Consider the following 24,006-nt stretch of genomic DNA (forward strand, 5'->3'; position numbering starts at 1 on the left):
CAGAACCATGCCCACACTCCCGTCTCCTTCGAGGGGAGGCACACGGGTCCTAGGCGTTGCTTCTGGACTTTGCTCACAACTACCCTCCCTGCTGACCTTGCCCCTCTCCTCACTCCTATCCCAGGTCCCGCTAGCTTCAGCCACAACCTCTCCACAGCCTCTCTCTCTCTCTCTCTCTCTCTCTCTCTCTCTCTCTCTCTCTCTCTCTCTGTCTGTCTGTCTGTCTGTCTGAGCTACAGTAGACACAGGCTGTGTGACCCTGCGGCCAAGTCACAGACTGTCTCTGGGCCTCTGTACTGCGTCCTGTGTGTAGCTGTCCTACTCGGTCCCGTGGAGGCTGGGGGTGGGGCGAGTGTTGGGGAAGGAGACCTTGGGCTTACCCTTTTGTGTCCCACCTGGCAGGGCACTGGAGAGCAGGCTGCAGGCTTTGGAAGCACAGCACCAGGCCCAGATGAACAGCCTCCAAGACAAGAGAGAACAACTTCAGAGCCTCCTAGGCCACCAGACAGGGGCCCTGGCTAACCTGAAGCACAATCTGCAGGCCCTGGGCAGCAATTCCAGCTCCCTGAAGCAGCAGCAGCAGCAACTGATGGAGTTAGTGCAGCGCCTGGTTCGAATTGTAGCCCAGGACCAGCGCCCTGGTGAGCAGGAGGCGGTATGCAGGGGCAGGGGTGGAGAGCCAGAGAGGGGAGGAAAGAGACCTTAGCTATGCCCCTGTTTCACTCCCGGCCCCAGTTTCCCTATCTGCTGAGATAACAGCACAGACAACAGCAGCCTGCACTGACTAGTCTGTGTCCCAGCTCCCTTTCTTTTTTCTTTTCAAACAGACTCTTAACTGATAGCTCATTTTCTCCTCTTAACGCCCCTGCTCCTAGGCCTAGACAGCCATATGGAAGTGGGAAGAGATATGGCATCCCCAGACTGCCACAGAAGACAGAAACATGCCTACCTTGCTCCACAGCCCTCTCTGGCATGCCCAGTTCCATCTGCAGTCACTCAGTCAACAAGCATTTATTGAGCACCCACTGTGTGCCAGGCAGGAGCTTGGGTGGCAGGAACTCAGCAGCACACAGCTGTCACAGTCCCTGTCTCCTGCAAACTTTCCTACCGCTTGGCAGGTCTCAGTAGGAAGGAGAAGGAAGCGCTTCTTCATTGAGGGCCCACTGTGTGCTAGGTACTCTTAGCTGTTCAACTACAGCTTCCACAGCTCAGAAGGCTAAGGGGCTGAGCCAGGAAGAGGGCGCTTCTGCCTAAGGCCAGCAGGAGCACAAGAGGGCCTGGGTGGGGTGGGACTTCTCTCCCCCCAACCCCCCACCCCAAGAGAGAGTTTCTCTGTGTAACAGACCTGGCTGTTCTGGAACTCACTTTGTAGACCAAGCTGGTTTCAAACTCACAGAGATCACCTGCCTCTGCCTCCCGAGTGCTGGGATTAAAGGCGTGTGCCACCAATGCCCAGTGGGGCTTCTTTTAGAAAGCACAGGTTAGTATGAAGTGGATACTGGCTTGGTGGGTGAGATGCCAAAGGGGCTCCTGATGGAGGGCGATCTGTAACCACCGTGGAGGAGGCTGGACCTTCCGTAATCGTTAAGCATGTGAGGGGGTTCCAGGTTGATAGGGAATGGGGCAAAGGATCCCTCTATGACTTCTCCCTAAGTCCAGCAGGCCAGGGAAGCCATGAGTGGGAGAGATAGATGCCTTCTAGCCCACAGGATATGCAGTGACCGGAAGCCATTATGGAGTTGTGCACAGCCCTGGCAGTGAAACAATCTGAATGAGTCCCATGTGTGGGTTTCTCACAGACAGGGCCAAGGCCTGGGCTGGTGCCTCCCCTGCAGGCCCACAGCTCTAATGTGTCCCACTGTGGCTGGGTGTCTGTTCCCTTCCCAGAGGGAGGTTGTGTCAAGCACCCATCATTCAGTGTCCAAACAGCTGTCCACTTGCCTGACTGTCACCAGGAAAAGACCTTGGGAGTGACTTTTGTCCTCCGCATGGATAGAGAACCCATGGGAGTTTGGATGAATGGGAGCTAATCAAAGGACGGGACAGGGCATGCTGAAGCTAGTGGGACCTGGGGAGGAGAGAAAAAGGGGGGGAAAAGCCCAGCTTTCTCAGAGAGTCAGTCACAAAGAGAAGAGGGGACACAGCCTTGCCCGTGTGAAAACGGCGTCTGCACAGCAATCCGTTTGCCTAGCCTCTCTCTACTCAGATGAGGAAGGGTGGAGAGGGGAGGGGCCAGCCAGTGGAGGGAGCAGAATTCAAGCCTGGCTGCTTCCCTCACCTCAGAAGTCATCTGACCCCTCACCTACATGATAGGACAGAGGCCTCCAGCACACCTGTGCAGAGAACACGCCAAAGGCCACACTGGTGGGGGTCTGCATGGTGCCTAGAGCCAGAAGGGAATCGAACCGGGCAGGGTTAGCACCCATGCACACATTCTGTCCAACCGTGTCATTGCCGGACCAGTCCTGCTTTATTTTTATGCTGTCCCCTGAATCATTTTTTCCAAGCATCCTAGGAAACCCTCCAACACAGTAGTTCAAGGTAAAAGCACTTTTATTGGGTTAACATTGTTGTTGTTGCTCACTGAGGAAATGGGCTGTGGTCAGAGCACGAAGAGTGTATCTAGAAACCCCGGGCTAGCTCCCAGCTCTGCCCTGATTTGTTAGGAACAGCATGGCCTGTCCCTGCTTACATCCAAGCCACTAACTCCCCTGTATTTGCCTGACCTCCCAATTCCTATGGGCTGTGACGATCTGGTGGCTGCTGACATGTTGGCACTGGAACCTGCTCGGGAAACATTCTAGACATTCATTTCATTTGTGGTTTGGAACAGCCTCTTTCAGATATGTCTACCAACATCAGGATCTGGAAGCCACCATCCAGGTATAAGGCCCAGACAGGAAGTCCCGTCCCCAGTAGCGTCCTGTCATTTTGTTTGTATTGACAGCTATCCCTCCACAACTTCAGCTCCATCCTGCTAGATTAGGTTCTAGTAGAGCCCCATCCCAAGCCTACTACATAAGATAGATGGTTTTTAACTCCCTGTGTGTCCAGAGGGTCGTGGTGAATTCTAGTCATTAAATAATAGCCTCCTGGTCTCCAGAACACATTGCTTAGGGATACATGGGTCCTTGAAGGCCAGTCATCAGCTTCCAAGGAGAGCAGGATGAGTGGTTTCACTGGGGCTGCAGGAGATCCAGCCTGTCAATGGGCCACAGGAAAGTCCAGGCCCCCTCCCAAAGGCACTCCAGGAAGGAGAGGCTGGAAACCCTTGAGTCAGTCCTCATCCTGAGCTTCAGCTTCCTGCCTGGGCATGGGAAGCACCTAGGTGGGTGGCAGGTATCACCTGGCCTCTCCATGTGTCACCTGGGTGTCTCTGTGGGTGTCACCTGCCTCTCCCCCTCGCCTGCTTTGAGCATCCCCTGCTCCTGACTGGTCTACTCAGCACTGTGCCACAGCCCTGCGGCCAGATTTCTCCAGCTGGCATTTGAAGCTCTGAGCCTGCAGAAACCCTGGCTTCTTGCTGTTCTATCCTTCCCCACATATCTGTGCCACTGCTCCCTGATCTCATGGTGGACACCAATGACCCTCCCTTTGCCCCATCCCCTGAACAGAGAGATGTTCCTACCTGGGGGTATTATGACCCCCCCACACCTCACCTGGATGGTCCTAGCTCACCATCCCCTCCTGGAAGAGACCTTCGTCTTCCTGACTCCATACCTCCCCAGCCAGAATGTGCACAGAGCAGGCAGGTACACCAGCCTGATCTCTTCTCTCTCCTCGCTCACTTCCAGCTGATGTTTTCTCCTCTCTCTCTTTCTCAGTCTCTCCCTCTCTTCCTCCTCCCCTTCTTCCTTTATTTTGAAACAAGATCTTTCGACCCAGGGAGGTCTCAGAGTCAAGGCGCTCCTACCTCTGCTACCCGAGTGCTGGAATCCCAGGTGTGCACTGCCGTGCCTAGCCTTCCAGCTGACATTTGCTTCGTCTGTTGCAGCAACCCTAAAGACCCCCAAACAGCTATTCCAGGACTGCGCAGAGATCAAGCGCTCCGGGGCCAATGCCAGTGGCATCTATACCATCCGTGTGGCCAACATGACAAGGCCTCTCAAGGTTAGGAGCTCCTGGACATGGTCTTTGAGATGGTACTGAGCTGAGGGTTTCTCTGACAGTCCCTCCCACCCCACCCCACCCCACCCCAGATGGCTTCATCTACCATCTGAGAGCCAAACAACAGGCAGGTTTCTGAGGAAAGGATGAAGCACACATTCACAAAGCCAGCAGTATACCCTTGTCACCATCTTCTCCAGAACCAGGCTTGAAGCAGAATCTCGGGAAACTGTTCTTTGTTGGTAAAGATGGCAGGCCATTCCTGTAACTGATGGCCCTGGGCACTCCTATTTGTCATTGCCCAAGCAGGTTATTCTGTTTACACAGTTCAACAGAAGCAGGAGTTGGGTCTATGAAGCTGGTGATGGGTTGATGGGGTCGGATGCCATTGGTGAGAGGCTCCAAGGTTGCCCTAAGCTTAATGGTCATCTGTCCACCTGTCCAGCCGCCCGCCCTCTATGGCAAGTGTCAGGAGGGGGTTTGGGACAGGCCACCGGGGACGGGAGCAGTCCTTTCACAGCCCCAGTCCCACTTTTCTGCATATCTTGAGGACTGTAGCCTGGTCTGACCCCAGATTGACTTGTGTTTCTACATAACCTGCCGCACTCCCCTTTCCACACAAAGAGATCAAGGACTTTGCCCTGGCAAAGTCTAGCTGGTTCTTGACAACACTCTTGCTTTCCTGGTGTTTACTACTGTCCAGATAAAGCGAGTGTCTCTGGCTTTCCCTTTCCGTTACTGATAAGGCTTCCTTTCCAACCGTCATTTACCCTGTGTGTGTGAGCACAGAAAAGGCAGCATTTTGAAAACAAATGTGCCGTGTGAGGGTAAGGTCAGCTGTGGTGGGATGTGGGTGGATGTAAATGGCCGCTGACGGAGAGCTGAGAGCTGGCCTGGGAGGCAAGAGTTCTGAGCTCAGACCTCAGTGTGTCTTTGGTCCCACTTAGCTGCACACCTCTCTGGGCTTCCGTACCCTAAGCACTCACCACAACAAGGGCTCCACCTTCCCTCCCTCTGGGGCCTGCTGAGCCCTGCATACTCTCTCTCTCTCTCTCTCTCTCTCTCTCTCTCTCTCTCTCTCTCTCTCTCTCTCTCTCTCTCTCTCTCTCTCTCTCACACACACACACACACACACACACACTCACCCCACCCCCCCTCTCTCTCCCACCATAATGTTTTGTCCCAGCACAGAATGCCAAACAATTGTGTCCTGAAAACGCTGTGAGCCCACGAGTGAAATAAGTCCTTCCTCCCTCCCTCAAGTTGTTCCTGTCAGGTGTCTAATATGAACTTTGACCCTGGCTGCACCCCTGCAGCACTAACAAATGAGAAGCACTTAGTGGGTGTGTCAGCCTCTCTTCAGAATGTCCTCTAAGGTTTATAGCATTTGCAGAGGAGAATGGGGCACAAAGAGTTCACTGTGTTAACATCTGCACTTCACAAATAAGGAGAAGGCTGTGAGAGGGTGTCCCTCACCTGCCTCCTTGAAAGATGATGGCAGTGGGCGGGGAGTCTGAGTCTGGATTTTCCCGACACCCTTTGACCTCAGGTTCGCTGTAGCTGGAGAAGGGCAGAGTTCAGCCAAGTTACATTTAGACTGGCTGAGAGTTGGCTTATAGCCCCTCCAAGAGCTTTCAGCTGTGTTGTTGTGTGCCACGCCCAACCCCAGGTGTTCTGTGACATGGAGACTGATGGAGGTGGCTGGACTCTCATCCAACGCAGGCAGGATGGAAGCATGAGTTTCCAGAGGACCTGGGAGGAATACAAAGAGGTAATATGTTGTCCTGGGGGATCCCAACCCAAAGCCTGTGCAGGGAGGGGGTGCTGTGGGTGGGGACTGGTATACCCTTACCTCTCCTCAGTGCAAAAACCCAGATGACCTAAAGTCAACTGTCCAGGTTTATTTGCTTGTCCGGACCCCAGCCTCAAATTATGCCCTCTTTCGTCATTTCTCTTATGTGTCCTAAAAATGAAATTTTTTTTGTGTTAATATTTGGGAAAGTAACACATGCATGTTGGTAACACCTTTTAAAGACTCCAAAGGAAGGACTGGGGAGGTAGCTCAGTAGGTGACATGCCTGCTGGGTGAACACAGGGACCTAAGTTTGAACCCCAGAACCCATATAAGAAAGCTGGGAAGGGTGGCATGAACCTGTGATCCCAGATCTGAGGAGGCAGACAGACAGATCCCTGGAGTTCAGAGACTAATCAGCCCAGCGAATTGTCCAGCTCAGGCCAGTGAGAGTTCCTGTCTCAAAAAGGAGGACAACCCCTAAGGAGTTACACCTAAGGTTGACCTCTGGACTGCGCGCGCACGCGCACACACACACACACACACACACACACACTCCACATAGCCCACAGCCCGCACACACACAACTCACAGAACACAATGCACAACACATAGCACAAATACATGCACGCGCGTGCGCGCACGCATGCACACACACACGCACACAAACACCAACACATATGCACATACACACAGAAAAATAGTGAAAGAATGAAACAGGAAAGAAAAACTTCCCATCATCCATGACTATATGGCTTAAATGAGTTTCTTCTTCTTCTTCTTCTTCTTCTTCTTCTTCTTCTTCTTCTTCTTCTTCTTCTGAGACAGGGTCTCTCTCTCTCTCTATATATATATAGCACTGGCTGTCCTGGAACTCACTATGTAAACAAGGTTGGCCTAAAACACATAGAAACCCACCTGCCTCTGCTTCCTGAGTACTAGGATTAAAGGTGTGCACCATCAGGCTCTACAAATTTCCTCATTTCTGTATACATCTGTAACACATCTACAAAACAAATTTCTTCCTCCTTCTCCTCCTCCATCTCCTCCTCCTCATCTTTTTCTGGATTTCCTGTATTTCAAGTTGACCTCAAAGTCTCCTGTTTGAAGATAACCTTCAAGTTCTGGACCTCCTGTCTTCACCTTCACAACACTAGGATGATAGGGTAATTCTCCAAGGTGGGGCTGCTACCTCAAGGAACAGTGTGTTGTATAGGATGACAGTGAGTGCCCAGCTGCCTTCCAATATTGGTTTTCAGTTTAATTTTGAACACAGGAGTTTTGGCAGGCTGACTTAAAGACTCTTAAAGTATTCAAAAGTAAAAGAAGTAGAAGAAGATATTCACAAGGAATCAAACAATCGGTATCCACTGGCCGTCCTCCAGATAAGGACTTAAAAGTAGTTGGCATTAAGCAGCCAGCAGATCAAGGACTTTGTGTCCCTGTCCTTGGTCCTGAGGGACTTCCCTGCCAAGGTCATCAGTTTCTTGCTACCCTGGACACATAAAGACACTCTGAAGAGTTGTAGCCTTACATTTCTCTGTTGCTGAAACTGTTGGCTCTCTCTCCTGCCTCTGGGAAAATGTGCTCCTGCCACTCCTGCTCAGCAGCTGGCTCAGTCACTCAGCTGTTTCCTTCCTGCAGGGGCTTAACTTACATGTAGCTGAGTTCACAACTATAAAGCAGAAAGCTCAGTGAATTTCCCCACCAGGCTCACCCATGTGACCACCATTCATAGCTAAATACCCAACTTCCTGGGAAGCCCCCTGTGCCCACTCTCCTGAGGTGTGTCCCCAGAGTAGTGGCTATTTCTTTCTTGTGTTTAGTGTATTGTCTGTAGGTGTGAGTTTACCTGTATGGTGTTGCACCCACGCAGGTTTACGCTCCCAGCCATGCTAGGAGGCAAGTAGAGGGTGTTAGGTGTCTTGCTCTGTGACTCTCTTCCTTACTTCCTTGAGTCTGGGTCTCTTACTAGCCTATAGCTAGGCTGGTGGTCAGCAAGCCTCAGTGCTCCCCTTGCCCCTGCTTTGTGCATGGGTGTCAGGGGTTCAAGCCCTCATTCTTGACAACAATTGCTCTTCGTTGCTGAGCCATTCTCCCAAGCCAATCCAATTCCCGTCACCACAAGTGAGTTTTGCGTGTTTCTGACTTTAGAGGAATGTGATTTCGGTTATTTTTAGCAGATTTAAATTTTACAAATGCTTTATCTTTGTTCTCTGGGAGGGAGCTCCTGTCCCAGGCCTGTGTGTACTGTTCTTACGAACTTGCTCATTAGGCACCGTCTTTGGATAAGTGGCCGTGGAGCCTGGGCTGACCCAGCTCCTCGGCCACAGACACCACCTCCCTCTTCAGCACACAGCCACCCTTCCCTCTCCTCCCCCACAGGGTTTTGGTAATGTGGCCGGAGAGCTCTGGCTGGGCAACGAGGCTGTGCACCACCTCACCAGCAGGACAGCCCATTTGCTGCGTGTGGAGCTGCATGACTGGGAAGGCCGCCAGACCTCCATCCAGTATGAGCATTTCCAGCTGGGCAATGAGAGGCAGCGGTACAGGTGGGCTTGGGGCCCAGGCTTGTGGGTGGTTTGGAGTCCCAAGGCAAGTGGCTGCAGAGCCTGCACCAAGGGTCATTCCCTGGGCGTCTCCTGCCTCCACCATCTGGCCCCCATTTGGGTGCACGTCACGGGATCTGGAGGTGGCTGCTTAGCACTCAGCACATCTCGGCCACTGGGTGGGGTGAAGAGACTGTCACTGACGCCACCATGCCTAGAGCAGAAGGGATCGCCCCAGCCACAGACAGCAGGAGTGGGGGTTGACTTCTCAGTTTGTCCTATGCCCTGTGGTACGGTGAGAGAGTCCCCACAGTGGGAGAAAGAAGAACCCTTCCCAGCGCTGCTGTTTGCAGCTCTGAATAAAGCCTGGGCACATCAAGGTCAGCATTCTCTTCAGCAGTGTTGGGCGTAAGACCACAGTCAAGTCATCAAGGCTTCCCGCCCCCACCCTCTGCCTGGTTTATGGTGTGTGATAGGGAAAAGAAGCATTTCCCAGACACTGTTTAACCCTCTCCTCAACGGTGTGGGGCAGACATTACTGCACATGGTTTCGTGAGAAGGAAACTGAGTCTTTTGTCTAAAATGCCAAGTTAAATGGATCCTGGATCTGAACTTAGTTCCCCCGTTATCAAATCCCGTGTCTCCACTCTGTGATGTCACCTCTCTGAGACACTCACTGACCTTCAAACTAAGCCAGTGTCTTAGCTATCTTTGAACCAGGCCTGAATGAGCTCATGGACTCACCCATGGTGCTGCAAGGATGCCCCCTGACATATGTCCCCTCTACAGCTGCAGACAACTTTCAGAAAGCCGAGAAGCTCGCTCTTCCTCCCGGGGATCTCTAAATGACTCTTTGCCTGTAAATTTACTTCTAGGGACCTCCCCCAGAATCTCTCCATCCATGCCTCCCTTTTCTTATGAAATATCCTTGCACAGTGGGCCTGCCAGCCTCCTTTGTGGGACACACCCCGATGCTTGAGGATGCATCCCTGAGACTGAGCTGTGCAGAGCTGAGACAGGTGCTCCAGGACCTCACAGGGAGAACTTGACACACCCTACTGGTGCCTACTGATGCCACTGACCTTTAAAGGACAGGCCGTGTCCCACCAGCACCCCTTTCTGACTGGCCCTGAGCAAATCCCTCTACCCTTTCATTGGCCTGGTAGAAGCCCTGAACGTACACCCCCACCCAGTTCAGAAATGCAGACTCAGATGTGGGGTTCCACCCAAGTCGCCCTCACAGTGCAGGGAAACAGTATTGTAATAGCTATTCCTGTTGCAGCTCTCATGTGCCATTGGCTTGCTCTGAGAGCCAGAGTCTGGCATCATAACCTATGGGTAAGGCAACTAGCATATAGTGAGTGTTGGGTAAGTGTTGGAGATCTTTAAATGCTAGGTTGAAAGTCAGAACTATTCTACCCCCAACATCTGTCTAACAGTGTATGAGTTTGTGTCTATCACCAGTAGTGCTCAGGTCTCCGCCTTCCCTAAGCTCTTTGCATGTAAACTGGGTGTTTTATGCACCTCTGGCTTTGTCTCTGAACCATGGAGAGCTCCCTGCTACCTACTCTACCATGCCTTAAAGGGCAGCATGTACTTAATAGGCTGCAGAGCCCTAATGACAGGGTATTGAGACTTGCCCTGTGCCAGGCACGTGCTGATCACTTGGGAAAATCCCTGGTCTGGACCTACCTCCTCAGAGCTGCTCATACCCCAATGTGGTGATAGTGTAGTCGGGGAGAGACATGTCCACAGGCAACCCACTTCCTCCAGGGAGGCAGTAGCTGCCAGGGACAACATCCAGGACAATCAAGGAGAGGTGAGGCTTGTGACAAAATGAGTCGCTTTGGAGGGAATTCTAGAAAATGAGATTTTCTCAAAAACAGCAGAGAGGAATGAAGAGATAGCTCAGTCAATAAGGTTCATGCCTTTCCAACATAAGGGCCCAAGTTTAATCCCCAGAACCCAAAATTTTAAAGGCAGGCATGGTGGTACATGCTTATATCCTCAGTGCTGGAGAAGAGACAGGAAGCTCACTGGAGCTCACCAGGTCAATGAAATAAACACCCTGTCTCAAAGCAAATGCCTGAGGAAGGACACCCAAGATTGTCCGTTGACCTCCATGAGCACACAAACATATATGTACACTTCTATACACAAACATCTACACACACACACACATACACACACATACATTTAAAAAAATAGCAAAGAGTTGGCATCCCCCTGGGTTATACATTCCCCAAACCTGAATAAGATGTTCACTAGGGAGTCTAGGGCCATAAGGAAGACTGGCTTGGGCGTGGGGTGGATTCCTGGAAACCACTGGAAGGCCTGGAAACTGCTAAAGGAGAAGGAGGAGCAGGGGGAGAAGGATGACAGCCTGCACTGGGACCCACATCCGGGTCAGCAGCTAAGGTGGGAGCAGCCATAGAAAAGCCCAGAGGAGGGAAAGAAAAGGTTAGCAGCGACAGGTAGAGGCGCCCTTGTCTGTCACAAGCAGTGCCGGGAACCCTCTGAACATGATGGGACACACTTCATACTCTCATTTGGAGAATTCCCAAGAGATTCAAGTATCTGGGTTTCTTCAGACACACGTGATCAAAGTGAGGTTTCCTGTGCCCTGAGGTAGAGGTCCCCAGAGAATCACTGACACCCATCCTGGTTCCCAAAAAGAAGAGGGACATCCCTGAATTTAATGGCCAGAGGAAGAAGCCAGAACCTAGCCGTCACACCTTTACATAACGCTGGTCCCTGGGGCTAGAGTCACATGTTAAGGGCGCACTTGGGCTTTCATGACTGGTCATGAATACCCTGCCTGGCCTCAGACAAGAGCCTGTGGGTGAGAGGCATGGACTGAGCCAGACATAGAGAGGCCCCATGCTTCCTTGGGCCTGCAGGACTGGCTGCCAGGCCCTGCCCTGGCTGTCCCCTCCATCTGCTTCCCTGTACTATTAAAGCATCTTAGTGGCTCCCAAGCCAACTTGTGCCTCAGCTGCTCAGGCAAGCTTTGCCTACACTTTTCAGCCAGGCTGGCCTATCCCAAGGACCGAATCAGCAGTCCTGAATGTGCAGGGCTCACACTGACACCTCCCAACCTCTCAGCACACTTCACCTGCTGATGCCACTAAATCACAAGGCGAATAAAGTCACAGTAAGTCTCTTATCACCATTTGAGTAGGGGGAGACACTGAGTCTCAGCGGGGTGAGGATGACTTCCCAAAGCCAGGCCATGCTGGGGTTTGAATCCAGGCACTCTGTCCTACCCTGACCCCACAGTCATTATCACCCTGTAGGTTTGGACATAGTCACCAGGGATACAGAGTCTGGCAAAGACTTAGAAGCCCTCTGTCCGCTTAGCTGGGGTTTCCTGCGTGTTGGTACATGGGGCTGGTGTGTCCAGGGAAGGCTTTCAGGAAGGGGAGTGGAGCAGAGCATCAGTGATGTACTGCAAGGTGGTCTGCAGGCAATGCCAGGCCCTCCAGACTGGATGCTAGCTCTGATGGCTACTGATTCTGAGAACTGAGCCACATCCTTTGACTCTTGCATCCCCAAGTCCTCATGGGGTTTAAATGAAAATGGGTTATCCCTCTCAAGACACTGAAACAATGCCCGGCCCACAGCAGATGCTCAAAAGATTGCTAGCTCCAGACCTCATCTGGACACACCCACCGCCAGACAGCATCTGTGTCTCCCACTCAGAGCTCCCTGGAACCCCAATTCAGCAAATAAGAAGGAGCCAGCGGCAGTGAGTGTTGTGACACCAGGGTTTATGCAAGTGAGGAGGGTCACCAGGAGGGACAATGGCCTGGGCATCAGAGCAGGCTGTTTCCCCTGCAAAAACATCAGGAAGGAAACTTTGCCAGAACAAAGCCCTTTGGGGAGCACCAACCTAACTCCGCACCCCTTTCTTACCCTACCCTTCCTCCTGGGCTTCTAGCCTCTTGGTGAATGCAAGCAGCAGCTCAACGGGGCTTAAGAACAGCCTGGCTCCGCGGGGCACCAAGTTCAGCACCAGCGACATGGACAATGACAACTGCATGTGCAAATGTGCTCAAATGATGTCTGGAGGTGGGTGTGCCCAGATGCTGTCTGGAGGTGGGTGTGTCCAGATGCTATCTGGAAGTGGAGGAGTATATGTCCAGATGATGTCTGGAGGTGGAGGAGGGTATGTCCAGATGATGTCTGGGGGTGGGTGTGTCCAGATGATGTCTAGAGGTGGAGGAGGGTATGTCCAGATGATGTCTGGGGGTGGGCGTGTCCAGATGATGTCTGGAGGTAGAGGAGGGTATGTCCAGATGATGTCTGGGGGTGGGTGTTCCTGATGAGGCTCCAGCCAAACTGCTGTCTTCCAGGTCATTGGAGTTCCCATGGGGTTGTACCTCCTACAGAAACACCCTAGATCTCCTTAGAGACCAGCTGGTAGACACCAAGGGTGGTTCTGGGAAAGCATGATGCCCATCAACCCCACCCTCTTGTATGAGGAGTCCCCTACTCCCCAGGCCAGGTAGAAACAGGATGGGGGAAAGGCAGGTCCATTCCACACCTTTGTCAGGCAGTGCTCTGGTAGGAACAAAAGCCAGAGGATGGCGGCAGGTTAGGGAAAGCACAGATAAATGAGACTCAAGTCATAGAGACGAGGACCAGAGGAGGCCAACAGTGACACAAGGTGGCGGAGGCAGAGAGGTGCAGATGACAGCAGACAGCAAGGAGAGGAATAAAGCCCAATGGATGGGCAAGAGGTGTGCAGAGCACGCTGGAGACAGAGCCCCAGGGGAAGAGAGTTCAACAAGGACAGAAAGCAAGATGATGCAGGCAGAAGACACATAGAGGGGCATCCACAAACACAGAGACCTCTAGGGAAAACAAGAAGACACACAGAGGGGCATCCACAAACACAGACCTCCAGAGAAAACAAGAAGACACATAGAGGGGCATCCACAAACACAGACCTCCAGAGAAAACAAGAAGACACACAGAGGGGCATCCACAAACACAGACCTCCAGAGAAAACAAGAAGACACATAGAGGGGCATCCACAAACACAGACCTCCAGAGAAAACAAGAAGACACACAGAGGGGCATCCACAAACACAGACCTCCAGAGAAAACAAGAAGACACATAGAGGGGCATCCACAAACACAGACCTCTAGAGAAAACAAGAAGGCATGGCACAGTATGGTAGGAGGTCACCAAGGGAAAAAGATGGAGATAGGGGTGTAGAGAGACATGAAGAAGTCACAGAGGGGCCTGGGCCGTGAACAGAGCCTCTGATGCCCTTCATAGCTCTGACTTCACCTCTTCCCGTGCCCAGCCCACTGCCTTCAGCAAGCTGGCACCCCAAGATGACAGCCCACCAGCCCTACCCTCCTAGAATCCGGGCCACCACATCCCATCTCCCCCAAATTCTGTCCTCCCTCTTCCACTAGGGTGGTGGTTTGACGCCTGTGGCCTCTCCAACCTCAATGGCATCTACTACCCAGTCCATCAACACTTGCACAAGATCAATGGCATTCGCTGGCACTACTTCCGGGGCCCCAGCTACTCACTGCACGGCACACGCATGATGCTGCGGCCAATGGGTGCCTGACACACAGCCCTACAGAGACTGATGCCATAGGAGGATTCTCAACCTGGATGGCTCTGTGCGAGCTGGGCCCCGCCAAGACATCAGTGCCCAGGCTCATCCTTGACATTCGAGGACACCAGAGCCGGCTCACCTAGCCCCTAAATTACAAAGACTCACCTGCCTCTCTGTGCCCCTCCATCGTGAAATGCTGGCTGCTTGTGGCACTGCCTCTGTGGTTCCTATACTCTTCTTCATAATGCCACCTGCAAGGACTCCCCACTGTGACCTGAGGCAGACTAAACTTGACACCTCAAGAGGTTGGGGTTGCAGCAGGTGGGAGAACCTTCCAGACTGGGGGTGCCCTCCTCCAGGGGGAGGCTGAGAATCTATTTCCCTTCTCCAATTCCAAGTTTCCCCAGCCTTGAGATGACTGCAGACTCTTTCCAAGGCCTGGCCACTGTTCCTGCTCCCCTGCCGGCAACCCCAGTGCTAGCCATTATTTCCCAGTGCTCTGTGGCTCCTGGACTTCAGTGGCTGACAGTCAGATCTGGTCTCTCAGAAGCTTCTGGAGGTATGAGAGGGGTCTTATAATGCCAATGTGCCACCTTAGAGTGTGCTCCACAGGTAGTAACCAGGGTTCCTCTCTAAACTACCGAGGATGAAGTGAGAATCAGCAGGTCAAATAAAAAGAACAGGCTTTCTTAACTGCAGGACTTGTCAGAGCCTCTCATGTGTTTGCAAGCCTTGTGGCTACCCATGAAGGGGGTAGGAGAAGCAGCTTTCTCCAAATGTCCTTATTTGGCTCAATTGGTAAAAATTCTTGCCAAGCAAATATGGGGGCCAAAGTTCAGATCCCCAGCATCCATGTAGAAAGCTGGATGTGGCCATAAGGACCTGTAATCAGCACAGTGGTGGCAGAGACTGGTGACTCTCTGGAGTCAACCTCATTGAATCAATGACAGAAAAAAATGAGGTAGAGAAATAGCTGAGGAAGACCTAAGCTAACCTCTGGCCTCCACATGTATGGATATGAACAGGAACACACACACACACACACACATTTTTTATGAAGCCATATTTGTTCCATCTCAGGGCCATAGATTCCCTTGGAAAATCTGGTCCTCACCCATCATGAGGAGGATTCCTAGGGATATGCCCCCCACCTCCAGCTCTACCCCACATTTACTGGTTACAAGGATCATAGGGCAGCCTCAGATATCCTCTAAAACACTAGGAGCTTTGCATTAAAATAGACACATGCCATTAAAGAAGGTTCTAGAACAGAGATCCTGTCTGTGCTAGGAGTTTATCTCCTCCAGGGATCCTTTTGCCCACAAAACGCTAGACCTCTGCCTATGTGACTGCCTTTGGGGCTCCTCAGACACCCTGACTCAGTCCAGCAACTGTCAGGCTTGACACCAGTGCCAAGGGATCCTTCCCGCCTCATCCAACACAGCACCACCCCTCTGTCCCCTTCGGAGATGAGACTTCTAAGAAGCTCTAGCTGGAAAGGGAGGCCACAGCCACTCTCTTGCCTGGAGCACCACTGTGTCTCCTTCCACAGTCCCCTGACACCCAGCCCAGCCAGGAATCACCTTTCTGAGGTCTCCTGGGCAAGCTAGGCCTGCAGGGATGGGCTCCTTCCTCCCTGGGGTCCAGCAAGGCAGGGGTATTTCCAGCAGGATGGGAAAAGACTTAGGAACAGGCTGCTGCACGGAAAGTTCTAATAATCTTACTCAGCATTTACCCATCAGAATTTCACTTAGCACCTACTGTATGAGACTGGGAAAGGTTTGGGGAGGGGGGTCATACCGTCTCTGAGATCCTAATCCAGTGGCTCAGCTTCCCAGGGTCTTTGTTGTCCTGTCTGAGAAATGGACCTAATAATGTTGCCTTCCAGCTGTGCTGGGCCATGGAAGAATGAAGCCCCTCATACCAATGTCCCCGCTTGTCTCCCAGCAGAATGCTGGCTCCTGAGCTGGGGAGATGGCCTGGTCAGTGAAGTGCCCCATGAGAAACCGAGTTTAATCTGCAGAGCCCAGATGAGAAAATGGGCACAGTGGCTGCTCCTGTAATGCCAGCACTGAGGAGGCAAAGACAAGTGGGACGCTGGGGCTCACTGGACAGTCAGTCTGGTCTAATGGACAAGCTCCATATCCTAGTGGAAGGCAAAAAAAGAGTAGCTCCTACTCCTGATCCTGGCAAGCAGGGAGTATCCTATTCCTGTGTTCACAGCATTTACCTCCGTGTTGTGATGTTTCTAGGCTACCGCACGCTGGGAAGCAAAGCAAGGCAAAGCTGTGGGTCCCGGAAGGCAGCCCCTCCATCAGTTCACCTTTGGACTGCTTCTAAACATCTATCCTGCCCTCTCACCCTCCTTTCTCCTCACCAGGTCACACAGAAACAGCATCCTAAAGATGAGCTCACCCACATACATGGGACATTTTCAGTTAGCTAGCCCCGGGTACTCAAGTGATGCTTCTACCTGTAACTTGTCACACCCCTGGTTGACTGCATCCTCGGCAGGGTCTCTGGTGTGATGCCTCTACCTGTAACTTGTCACACCCCCGGTTGGCTGCATTCTCAGCAGAGAACTGCTCTGGCCCAGAGGTCCCAACCAAAGATGACTCTGTCTGGACAGCATGGATCTGAGTGGCCAAAGCCAGGTTACATGATCTTATCTGACCAAGGCAGAGTCACTTGGACCAAGCCAAGTCTTGCTTGCAGGAAGCAGAGGGGCAGGAGTAACTCTAATTCCTCTTGTCTGTCTCCCCACCATGGTCCCTGCCCTAACCTTGCTATCCCCAAGTCTTGCCTAAGGTGTCAGTTGAGCCCCAGGTTGCCTCAGATAATCAGGAACCTGAGGTGTCCTGCCCAGAGATGGTGCTGAAGAGCCCTGGTCCTCTCTGCTCCTTGGTGTCCCATGAAGCACCCACCAACCTCCGACAGCTGGAAGAAGGCAATGCTGACTCACTGGAGATGCTAAAGGAGCAGGGGATCAGGCTGCGGCTCCTGGGGCCACCATCCCTGTGAATCCGATCAGGGATATTTGCCCCTGAGTCACCTCTTCTTGTTCAGTGTCCTTCCATTTCTAGGGTGAAGGAAGAATTTCGTCCAGGTGCATAGTCACTCACTCCAGTACACACGCAGCCCTGAGCTGCCTCCTTCCGTGAGTTCTGTGGAGACATGTGGCTACCTACCATAAAAACGCTAAAGTACTGTCCCTGCTGCCCATGACAGGGGCTAAAGGAACTTTCTAGAAAAACTTCAAGACCAGCCTGTCCTTCTCACTGATGCCTGGTCAGTCCTGGTAGGTCCTGATGGAGCAGTCAGGCAGCATACACTGTTCCCAAGAGCACTGTGTGTGGCCGGAAAAGGCTGTGTCTATACTGGAGGTCACTGTGTCCATATCAGGGACCTAACAAAGGACAACAGGGAAGGTGGCCCTTGGGGGAATGAGAGCAAAAACAGGCAGCCCTCGTGGAAGGGTCAGGAATGGAGCCTTGTCTGGGTTTTCCTTCCCATCACTGTCTGTGTGAGTCTTTGCTTCTCTCTTTTAAAGATACTTTGGAAAGCAGGCATTGTTGCCTTGGCAACAGCAGCCGTAGCCTCTTTAGTGGAGCAGCTTTTCAGACACATGCATCATTGGACCTGGTGGGTTCATCAGTGTTCACTCGTTCCTCCTTGGGTGCATTCACTTGCACAGCTGTGATTGGTTGAAGGCCCCTGGACCAAGGCCTGGCTGGGTGGTGGAGATGGAGCAGTGTGTGGACAGATGTCTACAGTCCACCTCATTGACGTGAACAGACTTAGGGGAAGATGGCAAAGGAGCAGATCAAAAGTAGTCAAGATGCAAAACCAGCTTGGTCTACAAAGGGAAGACCACAGAGAGAGACCGTGTCTCAAAAACAAACAAAAAAAACAGCAAGGGCCAGGCGGTGGTGGCACACACCTTTAATCCCAGCACTCGGGAGGCAGAGACAGAGATCTCTGTGAGTTCGAGGCTGGGCTGGACCGACAGCCTCCAAAACAATACAGAGAAACCCTGTCTCGTTAAAAACAAACAAACAAACAAACAAACAAAAAACAACAAAAAAAAACCCAGCAAGGTCAGAAAAGGGTATCAGATCCCCTGGCATTGGAGTTACAGATGACTGAGTCACATGACTGAGTCACAGTGTGAGTGCTGGAAACTGAACCCAGGTCCCCTACAAGAGCAAAAAGTGTTCTTTTTTTTTTTAATGTATGAGTGTTCAGCATGTGTACCTGCACACTAGAACAGGGCATCAGATCCTATTATAGATGGTTGTAAGCCACCATGTGGTTGCTGGGAATTGAACTCAGGACCTCTGGAAGAGCAGCCAGTGCTCTTAACCCCTAAGCCATCTCTCCAGCCCCAAAACAAGTATTCACTGAGCTATCTCTCCAAGCCCTAAGGAGACAATTTTTACATCCAGGTCTAAGCAGGTGCAGAGGACACAGGCAGATGGAGATCTGGAGGAAAAGTAGCCTGCTAGAGAGAACAGCCAATGCAAAGGCCCTGAGGTTGGCATGAGCTTGATGAATCTGTGTAACACAGGTGGCCAGAGAGACTGGAGGCTAGGGAGCAAGTGAAGGAAGAATGTGGCCTTCCAGCCATGAGAACAACACCCCCACTGCCCACACACACACCAACAACCAGCTCCCGCTGCTTCACTCCCTTGATTGACTGTGGATCTGAAGATCTGCCCATCTAGACCTGTAAGCAGCAGACAGGAAGTCCTCCAGATGCCGATGCTGGGATCAAAGGTCCACTCTGTCTGTGTTCTGGATTTTAGAAAGAGAAAGGAAATGCATGCCTTGACCTTAGGCCAAAGGAGGACAGAGGCCAGCCAGTAGACACATGAGGCAATGGCCTTTAGCTGTGTGTTCTCAGTGCTAACTACCTGAATACCATTTCCCTGGACCCCCACCCCTGGTAGGTTCTATTGCCCTGAGTTCCAGGTGTGGACACTGAGGCTCAGAGACATTAGGACATGGCTAAGTTAATAAAGCCAGAATTCAGTGGATTCAATATACCTGTGTAGGGAGAGATCTAAGAACCCATAGCACTGACTCTGTCCGTTTGGGTGTGGTCACAGGTACGTAGAACATACAGGGGATAAAAGAGCTGGGGGGGAGATGCTCTCTCTTTGGGGTTCTGGTTGTGTTCCAGTTGTGTCTGGAGAGCAGTGTGTGGACCTTTGGCTGTGTGGCTTTGGCTGTGTGGCTTTCTTGACTTCTCGTGCAAATGACTTCCCCCTCAAAAAAAACATCCCTGTACTTTAATACAGACCTGGAATGAACTAATCATGCTTTGTAGGTAGCTCTGCTGACCCCAGCCAGAGCTCTCTTCCCTGGCAGGGGAACTGACACAGAGGTGTCATCTCCTAACTGGCAGGAAGGGAAGCAGGACATGTAGCCTACCTCCCCACCAGCACCACCCTCCCAGGCAGCCCCACCCCTTAGCCTCTAATGGGACAACCTCCCTGTGATCCTCCTGACTAAAGCCCTCGGTGGTCTCCAGAGTAGAAATTCTCTAATCTAAAAAGACATTCACATGTTCAGTCTATAACCAGGGCTCTCTGCAACTTCTACAACTCTGCCTCTACCCAGGGAGTCCTACTGTGGAGAAGTAGGAGAAGGGTCCAGATGACCATCAGCTACCCTGAAAGGATTCTCCATTTCATGTCCTTGTGGCTCTAGTTAAGGTATATGTATCCACTGCAAAGTCTTATCTGAGTAGTTTAAACAAGGTAAAAATCCATTCATTCCATATGTAAGGTGGGCAAATGTTGACAGACCAGCTCCTCCATGAAAAGAACCCCAAACCTTTACTATCGTTTTGTCTCTGTGTGGCTCAAGCTTCCCTCATGCTGGGCTCCAACCACCACACTGTACCTCACATTAAAAAAAGAGCAGTGCCAAGAGCCCTGCGGTTTATAACCTCTGTAGCTCTAGTTCCAGGGAATCCACCGCCTTGCCCTCTTCTGGACTCCACTAGGCATCAGGCACACATGTGATACACAGACATGCAATCAGACAAAACGCCCACAGCCAAGAAATAATAAACAAGCAAATAAACAAATAAATAAAATTATCTGCAAAACCTAGTCACTTGCCTGCTTAATATGGGAACATGATTTTTGCATGTGCACATTACCTGCAGTACTGTGTGTGTGTGTGTGTGTGTGTGTGTGTGTGTGTGTGTGTGTGTGTGTGTGTGTGTGTGTGAAGAGCTGTACATTCTTTGACAGTCTCCCCATCAAGGGGTGATTCACCATCTTGTCCTTCCCCCACTGGAGACTTGTGACTGCTCAGATCAGTACAGCAGGGCAGAAGAGATGGTGTTGTAGGATGACCTCAAACAGCAGGCTGTAAAGACTACAAAGCTTGTACATGACGAGTCTGGGGTAAAAATCTACTTGTTTAGTGGCTCAGGGCCTGGAGGCTCAGGACCTGGGCTCAGGAACCTGTGCATTTTTCAATATTATGCGTGGTCTTCAAATTCTCACTTTCTTTTGGTCTCATGTTGAGCCACACCCCAGTCCACTCTTCACACCCCAGTCTTCACACCCCAATCCACTCTCCACACTCCAGTCCACTCTTCACACACAGTCCACTCTCCACACCCCAGTCCACTCTTCACACACAGTCCACTCTCCACACCACAGTCTAATCTTCACACCCCAGTCCACTCTTCACACCCCAGTCTTCACACCACAGTCCACTCTTCACACACAGTCCACTCTTCACACACAGTCCACTCTTCACACCACAGTCCACTCTCCACACCCCAGTCCACTCTTCACATTCCAGTCTTCACACCCCAGTCCACTCTTCACATTCCAGTCTTCACACCACAGTCCACTCTTCACACCCCAGTCCACTCTTCACAGTCCACTCTTCACACCACATTCCACTCTTCACACCACAGTCTTCACACCACAGTCCACTCTCCACACCCCAGTCCACTCTTCACATTCCAGTCTTCACACCACAGTCCACTCTTCACACCACAGTCCACTCTTCACACACAGTCCACTCTCCACACCACAGTCCACTCTTCACACACAGTCCACTCTTCACACACAGTCCACTCTTCACACACAGTCCACTCTTCACACACAGTCCACTCTTCACACCCAGTCCACTCTTCACACCCCAGTCCACTCTTCACACACAGTCCACTCTTCACACACAGTCCACTCTTCACACACAGTCCACTCTTCACACCACAGTCCACTCTTCACACCACAGTCCACTCTTCACACCACAGTCTTCACACCACAGTCCACTCTTCACACACAGTCCACTCTTCACACCCCAGTCCACTCTTCACACCACAGTCCACTCTTCATACCACAGTCCACTCTTCACACCACAGTCCACTCTTCACACCACAGTCCACTCTTCACACCCAGTCCACTCTTCACACACAGTCCACTCTTCACACCCAGTCCACTCTTCACACCCCAGTCCACTCTTCACACCACAGTCCACTCTTCACACACAGTCCACTCTTCACACACAGTCCACTCTTCACACACAGTCCACTCTTCACACCACAGTCCACTCTTCACACACAGTCCACTCTTCACACACAGTCCACTCTTCACACCACAGTCCACTCTTCAAAGGGGAAAAGGCCCACTCAAATTGGTTCTGATGTCAGCTGAGAAAGAGAGAAGCAAGTCAACTTCTGGGAGCTGAACCCAGAAAGAGACTGCCAGTCTCAGGTGTCACTGCAAGAAAGTCCTAGATCCTGTCCTGTCTGCCTCCACTTCAGAGATTTACTAAGACACCACATTACCCCCAGCATCTTGATGGTATCTACCCAGAGGAAAGCCCACCCCAAAGCCCCCTTTGCAATCACCTAGCCAGCCCAGATCCCATTATAAGCCTTTGCTAAGACTGTCCTACTAGAAATCTGGCACTAGGGAAATGTCCAAAAATCCACAAGGATTACCCCAACTAAGAATCTAAGCAACAGGGGAGGGGTTACCTTAAATGCCCTTCCCCTATAATGAGACTGATGTCTACCTTAAATGCCATCCTAGGGCTTTCATCCAGTAGCTGATGGAAGCAAAAGCAGAGATCCACAGCCAAGCAATGAGACCAACTCCTGGAATCCAGTTGTAGAGAGGGAGGAGTGATGAACAAAGGGGTCAAGACCATCCTGGGGAAACCCACAGAAGCAGCTGACCTGAGCAAGTGGGAGCTCGTGGACCCCAGCCAGGCAGCTGGAGAACCAGCAAAGGACTGAACCAGGGCCCCTAAGCTTGGTGACAGTTAGGAGGCCTGGGCAATCTATGGGGCCTCTCGTAGTGGAACCAGTATTTATCCCTAGTGCAGGAATGGACTTTGGGAGCCCATTCCCTATAGAGGGATACTTTCTTGGCCTAGACACACTGGGGAGGGCCTAGGCCCTGCCCCAAATGATGTGATAGACTTTGATGATTCCCCATGGAAGGCCTCACTCTCCCTGGGAGGATGGGAGGGAAAGGGAACTGGAATTGATATGTAAAATAAGACTGTTTCTAATTTAAATTTTTAAAAAAGTTAAAGCAAAACAAAACTGTCCTACTGACTCAACCAGCAGCCTTTTGCAGATTTGATTACCCTTTTCTACAGGGGTGTTCCCCAGGGTTTTAGGTTAGAGATCCCCAAACTGAAAATAAGTTAAAATAACTAATATATATTAAAAATACATATAGAACACATATAAAATAAAATGAGATGTCAGCCCCCTCAACCTAGAGTTCTCAGCAGACTACAAGTTATCGATATTGCAAATTTCAGAGTATGTTTTTTCTTTGGAAATTACATACATATATTCAGTGTGTTGTGATCATACCCACCTCCCACACCCTCCCTCCAACTCCCCTTACCCCCAACATAGCTGGTTCTCAGCTTCTAGCAATGTGTGCGTAATTACTAAGATAGCAATAATAATTATCACACTTACCTCACCTCTGCACTCATTCTTTCCTGGCTTCAGGAATTCGACTCTCATAACTCGCCCTCCCTGGAGAAATGTAATCCCCTCCCTCCACTTACCATTAGGCTGGATTTCATGTAATTAAAGCAAAGGTGATGGCACACACCTTAAATCCCAGCACTCACGAGGCTGGGGCAGGAACATCCAAGGTTGAGGTTATCATAGTCTCATAATGAGACCCTGTCTCAAAAACAAAAAGGATACTCAAATAGCCCTCATTTAGCAGTGGGGAACATGCCTTTGATCCCAGCACTTGTGAGACAGAGATAGTCAGATCTCCATGAGTTCAAAGCCAGCCTAGTCTACAGAGTGAGTTCCAGGACAGCCAGAGCTATACAAAGAGACCCTATCTCGAAAAACAAAACAAAAAACAAAAAAACCAGAAAACTGCCTCACCAGGACTTAAATGGCTTATGGTGTTAAAAAAAAAAAAAGCAAGGTGCTGGAGTGTATATGAGGCCTAAGGTCTTACCTTAGATTTGCCTGGTTCTGTAGCCTGTGCAGACAGATTCTGAGGGGCCAGTGGTTCTGACTGGCCATTCATCTGCAGACAGCTGTGGTCAGTAGACCAGCTCAAAGAGCACTGTGCAACCTTACCCTCCCACAGCCTGAGTTTAATAGTACTTGCCTGTGTCCAGCTTTGGTCTTCCCTGTTAGTCAGGGAAAGATAATGCAAAGGTCAGAGGGAACAGATAAAGAAGGCTGGATTTTGAGGAGACTCTGCAGAGTGATGTTCTACCAGGTAGGCGAGAAGATGGAAGGACTCTCACACTGCTCCTGGGAGATGCCCACCTCAGGGTGTTCCTCTCCCACGTCAAGGAGTCTGCAGAACCAGTCAAAGCCCCTAAAGACCAGATAGCATCGTTTGCACAAGCCTGGAGGGCAGCAGTGGACTCCAGCTTCCCGGATAAATACGTATGAGTCATGTCTACATAGCCAGTTGTGAGATATGAAGAAGAGATAAACGCC

The 24,006-nt window shown here is 51.3% G+C and overlaps 1 protein-coding gene and 1 long non-coding RNA gene across 4 annotated transcripts in view; one reads left to right on the forward strand and one right to left on the reverse strand.

Moving 5' to 3' along the window:
• Nucleotides 1–14,728, forward strand: part of Angpt4 (angiopoietin 4) — a 32,891-nt gene extending 18,163 nt beyond the window's left edge. For 2 of the 3 annotated variants that reach the window (XM_040746478.1, XM_040746479.1), the window contains exons 4-7: nt 403–641; nt 3,995–4,110; nt 5,777–5,878; nt 8,285–12,360. In XM_040746478.1, the coding sequence (XP_040602412.1) occupies nt 403–641; nt 3,995–4,110; nt 5,777–5,878; nt 8,285–8,860 (1,033 nt within the window). In that variant the 3' untranslated portion in view covers nt 8,861–12,360. Of the gene's footprint in view, nt 1–402; nt 642–3,994; nt 4,111–5,776; nt 5,879–8,284; nt 12,361–12,388; nt 12,520–13,878 lie in introns of those variants that run through there. The other variant, XM_005072529.4, reaches the window with a different exon arrangement.
• Nucleotides 5,466–22,137, reverse strand: LOC110341325. Its single transcript, XR_002383224.2, has 3 exons — nt 22,080–22,137; nt 5,960–6,070; nt 5,466–5,859 (listed from the first exon to the last, which is right to left on the reverse strand). It is a non-coding gene; the product is annotated as an uncharacterized LOC110341325 (long non-coding RNA).
• Nucleotides 22,138–24,006: the final 1,869 nt, after the last annotated feature.

Source organism: Mesocricetus auratus, unplaced genomic scaffold (genome assembly GCF_017639785.1).
Source record: "Mesocricetus auratus isolate SY011 unplaced genomic scaffold, BCM_Maur_2.0 Super-Scaffold_100004, whole genome shotgun sequence".
NCBI lineage: Eukaryota > Metazoa > Chordata > Mammalia > Rodentia > Cricetidae > Mesocricetus > Mesocricetus auratus.